An 11,273-nucleotide genomic window follows, 5' to 3' on the forward strand; every position below is an offset into this window, starting at 1 on the left:
TGTTTCTTTCAATTTCATGTAGACACAAAAAAAGATTTGTCTATAAGAGAAACACGTTTAATTGCAGAGATATAGTGAGATATATAGCTGTTGCTATTTAGTTTAGTTTTTCTAAAGATAGAGATATCTTAAATATCAATCCATTTCAATGCAAAAGCAGCACCAAATTTGCTTCAATGATACTTGATTGCTTCATCTCTCTCTTTCTATCTCTCCCTGTATCTCTCATGGACCCCATAACTTGAAATCTAAGCATGAATTAAGTTAAAGATACCTCATTTTCTATTTAGTCTTTTATATATGTGCATGCTCTTACAAATTCATATTTCCACCTGTAAAATACTTCCTTCTTATTCTTCTTTGAACATCATCATCATCATCATAATTCAACCGATCACCATATATATAAGTATTTGAAATGTTTGGAACCATTAAGAGACTGGTCTAACAACTGGCCTGTTCTTCGAGTTGAACCCGCCAAAAGAGATCAACCCATTTCGTCTCGATCATCATCATCAACCGGAATTCAATAAGATATCGAACGAAATGGGGCGACAACTACAAACTTGCAGTACTTCGAAGCAGAAGCTCAGGAAAGGCTTATGGTCTCCTGAAGAAGATCAAAAATTGTTCAATCATATTACTACATTTGGTGTTGGTTGCTGGAGTTCTGTTCCTAAACAAGCTGGTATATAGATATAAAACATAAAATTAATATTCTCATTCATGTTAGATATATTGTTTGTTAACATTAATTAATCGCAGGGAATAATGACGCCAAGTTTTAAATGAATGACATGGTTGAATCAATGTGTTTGCTTATAGGGCTGCAAAGATGTGGAAAGAGTTGTAGACTGAGATGGTTAAACTACTTAAGACCAGATCTTAAGAGAGGATTGTTTTCGAAACAAGAAGAAGATCACATAATCTATCTTCATGAAGTTTTGGGGAACAGGTAATATTCATCATGGCCAGTCTCAAATTGTTTTGGTTTTTGTTTTCTTTGAGTAACTTATTTATATTCATGTTGGGTTATTTGTGTAGGTGGGCACAAATTGCAGCACAACTACCAGGAAGAACAGATAATGAGATTAAAAACTTTTGGAATTCGAGTTTGAAGAAGAAACTGAAACAGCAAGGAATTGATCCGAATACTCATAAAGCTTTATTGAATACTGAGATTGGCCATGGAAGAATAGATAACAAAATTTATACTGCTAGTGGGACAGAAAACAACATTTTTCAAGCATCTCATCCTCAACAGTCGTTTGTTAACGATAATTCAAACTACTTATTCCCTAACGAACCACAAGTTGGTGAATATTCTTCGAAAGACAACTTTCTAACAAAACCAGTGTTCGATCCATTTCCATTGTCTGAATTCCAATCTTCTGCATATGAGTCAATTGGGATGAGTACAACGAAAAATTCACAACTTGTATTTCAATGTCAGCAACAAAATTTGACGCCTTTAGAGAACACAAACCATTTAGAGATGAACCCAGAATTTAGGTTCACTTCTATGCCAAATTTGAGTTCATGGTCTTATGATGATTTGAAGGTTGTTGATACTGCTGATTTTTCCGATAATTCGACTTCAAGAGTAAGCACATTATCTATGAACAACAATGGGATGAATGATAATAGCTCCAGTACAAATAACTGTCATGGGGAATTTGTTATTGGTACAAACAATATGATTGAAAATGAAGGTTTTTCTTGGGACACTGCAGAAACCAAGTTAGAGTCTTTGTTTGGGTTTCAAGCGAATGAGATAAAATGTGAAGAAGTGAAATTAAGTTCTTGGGAGGAAAATCAAAATCAGAATCAGTTGAATAGACAAAATAATGTTGAAAATCTTAATAGCTTCTTCTTCACAACTCTAACAGAAGATTTAACCGAAACGAGTTTGGACGATTTCTTCGAGCAAATTTAGCTTGTAATTCAAAGAGCAGGGATATGCAGTAAAGTTTTCATTTTTCAAGCAAGCATAGAGGTAAGCAATCATAAGGCGAATCAATATACAGAAACTTGTAATATTCAGTTTATTATCTTTTTCTTGTTTTCTTTCTTCTATTTTACAAATTACTGTAATAAGTTTTCTTCATGTTTGTTCTTGTTGGTTTTTTGTAATACTTTCAGCTTACAAGAATAAAAGCTGTACAAAATTATACTCATGTGATGCATATACAACTTTAGTCAGCATCCAATTAAGCGAAGATTAAGAGTTGATTGTATAAAATGCATGTGATGCACGCAATCGCGTTAATTAAAAGAGGAATCTGTTAACAGTTAACACCATATCTATAAACATGTTGTTTAACTTGTGTGTAACGATCAAAGAAATCGAAATACTGTACAACACTGTATGGACTAGGTTGGCATATTCCGCCAATGAGGAACAATGATAAAAAATAAAAATAAAACATATGCATAAACAAAATAGAGTTGCAGGATTTCATGTATTTGACCATGGGTTTTGGGATTTCTAGAAGTTCTTTGCTCATAGGAAAAGAAAACGCACATGAAATGATCATTTTTGTAAATATTTCAGCAAACTTCAATAATGGTGTATTAGCAAAAGAAAACCGAGATTGGGTTAATGGCATTTATTGCCTGTCTAATCATACTTAGACCATTTAACCTCCTCTATATGATTATGGGGGTGGACCATATAGAATCAAAGTCACCAGAAGGTTCAGAAACCCTACTATTTGGAAGTAATTTTTTTTACTTGCTACAATATGGGACTACCACTAAGCAGAATTTTGATGTGGAATAACAGAGTGATTCCTAAACCAGGCTTCACAGAACTGAATATTTTTTGCAAACAAAATCGGAAGAATCTAAAGATACTGAACTTCACTTGAGGAAAAAAAAAAAACACCCACTACGGTGTCGTTAATGGAGATTTTACAACAGATTAGTATTAACATGGATGCAATAAAATATGCATGCATAATACCCAACAAGGAAAATGGATCAATACCACATAGAGGTAAGTGGCACTGTTCCATGCCCATAAAGACTCTGCCCAAATCCAGAAATCACCTACATTCACTGCACCAAACCCTTCTGACCAACCCTTGATTAAGGCTAACCCTGCCGGAGGAAACCCAATCATTGCCACCACTAAGTTAAAAGCTATCAACGAGAATGCTTTTGAGTTCCCTGATCTACCTGTGAGCTTTAAAGGATGAACTAGTAAACACATGGGGACCAATATGATAGCCCCGATTTGAGCTGTAGCATAGTTGATGATAGACATTAGACCTAAACCAATTGAAGCAACTGCGATCATCACAGACTTCAGAGTAGCCCATTCACTGTTTTGACATCCAGAAGTAGTAGGGTATGAATAAGGAGAACCCAACATCGAGTAGAGGATAAGAAGGATGAAAATGGAGGAGGAGGCCCAGATAAACATGTTGTTCGTCGGGGTCATCTCAGGAATGTGATTGATCAAGGATGGAAGTAATGAAACTATTGTAGCCCATAAGTGGATTATAAATACCACTTTTGCAGCATGCAACCATCTCCATGATTTTAGAACTCCAGGCTTTGCGGTAGAGGAAAAAGCAGGTACTTGGTTTTCTTTTGTCAGATTCGAACCCAGATTTTTAGCACCAGAATACAGAGCTGCTGCAGCTATAGGAAGTGGCACAAGGAGCAATAAAAATGCAATCATGTAGACTCCAACTGAGACGAATTTACTGGGAGATGTCATGAGGTAGAGGAAAAAAGATTGGTGAAACTTTTCAAGAAGATTGTTCACTGAACGGACTACACTTTCCATCAACCTGCACCAAAGTACCCCAACATATAAGAATATCATCTAACAGAAGGAAACAGTTCAACAGTGAAGGTAATTTTACAACTAGTCATCTACAAATTTCCAAAATCATGAATTCATCGAAAAAGTGTCCGTTTAAATATTTTGACTAATGTCTCGCATAAGCAAATTCAAGTAACTGTGTTCCAAAACTTGTCTTTCATTTAAAAACATGTCTTAGAAACTAGTGAGTGTAGATAAATTACAAAGGGAACATAAGGAAATGAGCTGACCTGCCACCCCTTAGAAGAAACTCCGTCCGTCTGCCTTCGTTATTTAGAAAACCTCTGGGTGATATCTCTAAAGTAACTGCATCAACTTGGTAATCACGAAAAGCACCATGTGACCCAGTCGGTACCCCTATGGCCTGTCATAAGAAAAGAAAAAATGGGCATGTAAATCGAATTGAAGTGTCAACAAAGATCCCCAACAACCCCACAGTTCAGAGGAATAATCTACAGAGGGGCAAGGTTAGCCAACTTGACAACGCTACTTACTTGATAATATAATGAACTAGCAAGTGTAGCTGTGCCGTCCACGTATTCTGCAGCCGGCATACCAAACTTCCACTGTGAATTTAAGCCTTTAGCCACTTTGCTAACTGACTCGAGAATCTGACCCATAACTTGGAGCCATGCTAAGTTGAGCAGGCAATATACTTTCTCTACCTTTACACGCAGACCTTGTGTATGTACTGCCAAATAATGCACTGTATTGATGAGATCTAGGTTTGGCATCTGCCCGTTAGATGCCTCAGCGTATATACAAAGTGTATCCTTCTCAGTTTCTTCATGTTTCTCCACGACTTTTATGACAAGTGCTGCGGCCATAGTACCAGCACGTCTAAAGACATCAGTGTTTCCAGCCCCTGTGGTAGGATTCTCTTTGCTTTCTGGCCCATTAAATACTGGAGTGTGATAATCTCGAAGCCAAGCAGAAACAGATGTATACTCCCCATATCGTGAGTCTGCAGCCAGCCAAACAATATCCTTTGCTAGCCAGGTGACACGGCCAAGTAGGGAAAATACTGAGTATGCAAGACCTATCGACAGAGCCTCACTTAACTCAATCTTTGTTGAATTGTAAGGCGTCACAAATACTATTGCTTCTTTTCCGTCACCGCGTGGTGCTCTTATGATACCAACAGTGTTTATTCCATGTATGGCACTAGTATTTTGAAGCAACAACCCTGTATAAGGGGTATCTGAGAAAAAGTGGAGGATACGAAATTGACTAATTTTCTCATGAAATCTGTGGTGATAAACTTCAACACCTGATTCTTCCATTCTTTGTGTGAGCAATCTCGCAATTTCTCTGCATCAGTACACAAACTAAGACACATAGTATAACTAAGTTGGGTCCAATCATCAACAAATGCATGCAACGAACATTTTGATAGCCGCTAGTATGAACCACGGCAGATGGTGTAACTTTACAACTGAACCAAAATCTCGATAAGAAGGATCATTCTAAGTTGTAACAGTAGGCTTTACAAAATTGAATAAACTAGAGAATCCCACAGACCATGCACACCGCAATTAGCTTTCCCTTGGTCACTACAACCAATGTGACAAGATAAATAAATTGTCACAGCTTCCGAAGAAACCATGAATGTCTACAGAATGAATATGGCAGAATACAAATTAAAGATGAATACATACATTCCAGTTTCTTCTGGCTTTAAGGACATGGACATTATATCCTTAACCAGCTTATTAGCTTCCATTGTATCATAACGAGAGAACATGGGATTTGCAGAACCTGACAAACAATAATTACGTCATATTCAACATGTAAGCTTCATAAGCCGTGGTTTTAAACTCTGAAAACTACGAAACACTATCTTGAAACCTGATAACAATGAGAAGCTATGTACCAATGACACGGGGTACGAGTTTCAGTGTCCGCCACAACTAGCTGATAATAAAAAATTCAGAGGCACGGGTAGTAATAATAATGGCCAAAACCAAGCTTATTATAGTTTAAGAAAAAAACAGCCATGTTTCTTTTTCTTCTCTTTCATTTTCTTTATTCTAAATTTTCAAGCTTTGTAAAACTGAGTTGCATTAACATTAAAGTTTATTGGCCATCAGAGCTGTTGCTGTGCCAAACTGGTCCATCGCGAGAAAGTACCAACATTAAAACGTGTCGATGTGGGGAGATTTTGAAAAGTAGTGTCTTTGTTACACAGATGTTACAAGTATATATTATATATGCAGACCTTGTCGGTACAAATGTATCATGTTTGTAATGGAAATACACTAGTGCCATGAAAAAACTATCCACTGTATATTTGAACTCAATCATGTTCGGATCAATTAAGAGTTTTCCTAAAAAGTAATTGGAGCCTAAATCCCTTTCCCTCATGACAACTGAAATGAATTACACTAATTATGACAATTGGGATTCTTTATTTTGCAACAAGCTCAACCAACTTTTAAGTAATTCACTATAGAATCAATTCAAGGTAAGAGGATACAATTCAAACCTGGCATTAGAGCATTTTCAGAAATGTAACTATTTTTAGCCATTAGAGGTAGCAAAAAGAGAGCTAAGATCCCTCCAATACAGCATATAACACTGAAAAAAGAAAACCCAAAAATATTCAGATCAGTATCTTAAGCAAATGTCGAAAATTAGGTCAGGATGTTTATCTACTACTAAAATGAAATTCGAAAGAGAAGAAAATGAATTACCTAAAGAAGACATTATGAGAAATTAAGAAGATGCCGATACGGACAATGGGTCGAGGTTTAGGTTTAGGGTTCTGAGAATCCGGAATACCATTCTCCATGATCGACGAGAAGAATTTAAGATGGATAGATTCACCACCCTCCACTATTTAGTTCTTCTAGCTGAGACCTAGTTCTAGATGTACATGAGACAAACTTAAAAGGACATTCAAAATTGGTTTAGTCCTGATGAACCCGTTGAGAGCAGAAAATCAATCCTGAATCCCTGATGGAACCGTTGTTCAGGATGATGAAGACGATAATGACGAGGGAGATGATAAACAAGATGGGGAAGTCACTGGGAGATCGAAGCAAAGCAGAAGCGAAAGGTAAAGGAAGAGTCGTAAAAGGCGATGCTGAAGCTTGGAATGCATCGCTGGTGTTAGCAGTTAGCCGTGTTACACAAACTTATAGGGGTTAGTCAAATGAGATTTTAAATGACTTGAGAGATTTTTTGGAAATCTTCCGTCATTGGTTGAGACATTTTTTCAAAGTCATTTCCATGTTATTTGATTACGATCTTTATCGTTTTTCTAAGATACATTGGTCAAAGGTCAAACACTAAAACTCAACTCTCACAGCTCTAGTGGTGGCTCTATCAAAAAAAATCCGCACTGTGTAATTTCTTTTAGTGGTGGCTCTATCAGAAAAAATATCCGCACTATGTAATTTCATAGTCCACACACCCTCCATCTCCTTTGCTGCATTTGCCTTCACTAAGTAGTCTGCCACCCCATCTGCTTCTCTATATCTTTGAATAAAAACAATGTCTTCAAACTCCTCCTTCAATGTTTCTATATCCCCCATCAACCTCTTCATAATCCATGGAACAACTTCATCACGGTTACATAACATCACAACATAAGTCGAGTCGCTTTGCACCTCTAGTTTTTCTATGCCCAACTTTCGCGCCGACTGTATACCATCCCTTATTACCCGTACTTCAACTAAATTACTATTATTTCTGTAAATGTGCTTTGCATAGCATGCCTGAAAAATACCATCGTCACCACGAATCACTCCACCAATGCCAGCGTAATTGTGTTGATTTGAAGCACCATCACAATTGATCTTACAGTAACCATCTTTGGGGCGCACCCACGGTAAACTACATCCTTGACTGTGACTTTTTCCTTCATCTGCTTGCTCATAACTTGTAGAAATTCTCTAACTCTTCTTAAAGCACCTACCGGGAATTTAGTAGCTTCAAACAGCATATTATTAAAAATCCTTCATCTTCATATAGTCCAAGGAATGAATGGGAAAATGTTCTGCCATTCCACCCCACCAATTTTCCTCTTAAATCTGCACATATACTTGAACATTATGGGTGAAAAAATATCAGTAACTGGCTCAAAACGAGTCCAATTATTTATCTTCCTCCATAATGACCAAACCACCCTGCATCTAAAGAACGGATGGTTAGTTGTTTCAAAGTCATTATCACACAAGCGACGACCCGGGTGGGAGCTTATGTTTCTGGTATAAAGACTCATTTAAACTAAGTCTATTATGACAAAACAACCATAAAATTTTTATTTATTTTTTGTGGATAGTTCAACTTCCACAAAAAATTCCAACCAAGATTAGACAAATCACTGTCCATCCTATTAGAGATAAGATAATCATAAGCATCTCGAATTGTTACTTCCCCATTTTTGTTATGCGACCAAACAATCTGATCATCACTAGATCTTTTATTACCAATTGTTATAGCTTTTATCTGTTAAGCCACCTACACTGAGATTAGACTATCAATGGCATTCAAAACCCAAATTTTAGTATGCGAGTCAATGATGATAGTAAAGACTCATCATGCTCGCAGACTCATCAGAGTTCCCACTTATTTTTTATGACAAACCACGTCAACTTCAAGATTTCCAATCTAGAAATCCTATCCTTGGCCACTATCATCATTATCCTCACCATCTGAAGTAAATTCATAAACTTACATCGGATTTTTCTTAATGTTCTCTTTAGTATTCTACCATCCCTTTCTTTATTAAATTGTCCATTCAAAGTTTTATGTCAAAATTGGTCATCAGAGTACTAGGAAAAATTGCAGGAAATTATCTGGAAACGTCACATGGAATCATCCCAGGTGACTGGTAAATCACTTAAGTCATATGCCAACTAACGGTCCACTGACGGTTAATTGACAGTCAAAGTCAAGTACAAGGTCAAGTACGGGTCAACAGTCAAGTCTAGTCAACTGGTCAAGGTCAATGAGTCAAATCCGAGCCAAACCGAGTTGACTCAGTCAGATAGACAGTCACTTGAGTCAATCAGCTGACAGAGATGGCTAAGTGTAGAGCTGAACCATTTCTCATGTCGCAGTTTTTGTTGCACCATAATGGTCCATCACAGCATGAACATTGTTAGAGCACTGCTCGGTCGAACTCGCAAGCGTTTCTATCTCAAGCTTGTTTGTCAAGTTTAGTTGCCAAAACTATAAGTCTTGATTTTTAGTCTACTTATAGCTAAGTCTTAGACTAGGACAGTAAGTGTAGTTGAGCTCTAGACTCCACGACGTTCACCATGCAAAGACGAAGAACTACTCAAGGAACTGGTGGAACTTCATCGACAAAAAGGTATCTGGAGACTTGAACTTATCTATCACTCAAAAGTCTATCTACTCTATCTCCTATCTTGAAACAAAAGTCGTATTGCTATATAGACTTCGATTATACACATTTGCTATTTCGAGCTGAGTTTATCTCGCTTATCTATTTCTTGAAATATGTGTTGGTAAGCTTTCGCTTTGGCCAAGTTCATCTTTACTCGTGATAAAAGTCATGTTGATTATTTCAATAACTTGAAAATCGCTTTGATGAAAAATAGTTTGTGAATAACAAATATATAACATCCTCTAAGAAATTTTCAATGATTGAAATGAGAGTTTAGAATATATAACCATGATTGGATATAACATTGTATGTGAACTCATACTTGTGTAAGTCCAAAATCCTTGAGCCAAAGTATGCGTACTTTATGTTAGGTTTTGTTTCGTTAAGTTCTGGAATATTCCAGAACGGGTCAGAAACATTACTTGGGTATTTCCCAAGTTCTGTGGTTTTCTAGTTGAGTTGGTTATCTATTTTAGGTAGAAAAATAACCTAGGAAGTTCTTGTAGAACAAGTTTGTGTCATCTATAAAAGGAGTCTTTAGGATCAGGGTTTAGATATCTTCTTCTTAGGGAAAAACAAACGTCTGTTTGTGAGAAAAGAAAAGAGCAGCTAGAGTTCTTATTGTGGCAGAGCTTTGAGTGACTAGTTTTTGTGAGGAAATCTGTGTAAGAGTTTTTCAAGGAATTAGTGAAATCTTTTGTTTGTCGAATCGTCCTTGTCTCTTCTTAGTTTTCTATATTGTGTTTAATCGCTAGAACATCTTACTCGAGACGAACGTGTAGTAGTATATCTCTGTTTAGGGTAAACTCTCTACTGGTTTCTACAATTGGTGCGATGAGCGTGGATAGTCGAGAAGGAGTTGCTGCGATGGAAAAGTATGGAGAATTGAAGTTTTATCGTATGGAAAGGTTTGATGGGAATTCTGATTTTAGTCTATGGAAGATGAATATGAAAGATTATCTTGTCGTGCTAGATTTGGATGATGCCTTAAAAGGTCCACCGGTGAGGCAACAGAAAGAGAAAAATGTGGAGTCGTCAGAAGATGTTACTGATGCATGGAGAAATATGGATAAAAAGTGTTTATCGGAGATTCGTCTTCATCTCGCTAGAATGGTGCAAGGTCATGCTGCGATCAAGGATGCTACATCATCAAAACATCTTTGGGAGTCTCTTGAAAGTTTGTTCATGGCTAAAACAATGGCTAATAAGATCTTTATTAAGGGTCTTTTACATGATATGAGGATTAAATAGAACACTATGGTAATGGACACATATTTATGCCTTTGATTCATTAATATCGAAGCTTGAAGTTGTTGTCGATAATTTAAATGATCTTATGTCTTTCTTTGTTTCGTTTAGTGCATCTTATTTCTGTTTTCTTTAGTTCTACGTTGATCCAAAGAACTATTAGTGTCTTGTGAGGTTAATCCTAAGGCATTAATTCTAACAAATGGTGCGGTGAGCGTGGAGAGGATCGTAGTTAAAAGTGAAGATGTCTAGTTCTACATCAAGTGGATTTTCGCAGGTGCATGGATTTGATATTATCAAGTTCAATGGGAAGAATAATTTCACATCATGGCAAACTGATGTAAAATATATTCTTGTTAGTATGAAATAAATCAAAGCAATCAAGGAGAAGCCAACAACATTGCCAAAGGATTGGAATGATGAGAAGTAGGATGACCTTGATTTGGAGGCGTGTTCAACTATTCGCTTATGTTTGTCAAGGGAGATCACTCATAATTTTTCGAGTGAAACCTCTGCAAAGGTGTTGTGGGAGAAGTTAGATAAGCTCTACTTACAAAAGGATTTGACTTCAGAACTTTACTTGTAGCGTAGACTCCATGCCTTTAGGATGTCTTCGGGTAAGTCTATGATTGATCATATTAATGAGTTTAATAAGATCTGTTCTGATTTGTCTAATATCAGTGTCAATATCTTTGATACGGATAAATCCATGATATTATTATATTCTTTGCCTCCATCGTATGATGCTTTCGTTGACTATTTGTTGAGTGGGAAAACCGATGAAGACGACGAAGATGAAGAAAAGTTGATTTTCGATGATGTTGTCTCTGCTTT

The 11,273-nt window shown here is 36.7% G+C and overlaps 2 protein-coding genes across 2 annotated transcripts; one reads left to right on the forward strand and one right to left on the reverse strand.

Annotated features, from left to right (window-relative positions):
- The first annotated feature begins 315 nt into the window (after positions 1-315).
- On the forward strand, positions 316-2,177 carry LOC113276165 (transcription factor MYB46-like). Its single transcript, XM_026525735.1, has 3 exons — positions 316-688; positions 826-955; positions 1,045-2,177. The coding sequence occupies exons 1-3, from the start codon at positions 547-549 to the stop codon at positions 1,934-1,936; spliced, it is 1,164 nt and encodes a 387-aa protein (XP_026381520.1). The 5' UTR covers positions 316-546; the 3' UTR covers positions 1,937-2,177.
- A 580-nt stretch (positions 2,178-2,757) lies between these two features.
- Positions 2,758-6,977, reverse strand: LOC113276166 (glycosylphosphatidylinositol anchor attachment 1 protein-like). The gene is made up of 6 exons (XM_026525736.1): positions 6,529-6,977; positions 6,321-6,412; positions 5,494-5,593; positions 4,330-5,146; positions 4,066-4,199; positions 2,758-3,800 (listed from the first exon to the last, which is right to left on the reverse strand). The coding sequence occupies exons 1-6, from the start codon at positions 6,624-6,626 to the stop codon at positions 2,930-2,932; spliced, it is 2,112 nt and encodes a 703-aa protein (XP_026381521.1). The 5' UTR covers positions 6,627-6,977; the 3' UTR covers positions 2,758-2,929.
- Between the last annotated feature and the right edge of the window lie 4,296 nt (positions 6,978-11,273).

This window comes from Papaver somniferum, chromosome 4 (assembly GCF_003573695.1).
Source record: "Papaver somniferum cultivar HN1 chromosome 4, ASM357369v1, whole genome shotgun sequence".
In the NCBI taxonomy this organism is placed as follows: Eukaryota; Viridiplantae; Streptophyta; class Magnoliopsida; order Ranunculales; family Papaveraceae; genus Papaver; species Papaver somniferum.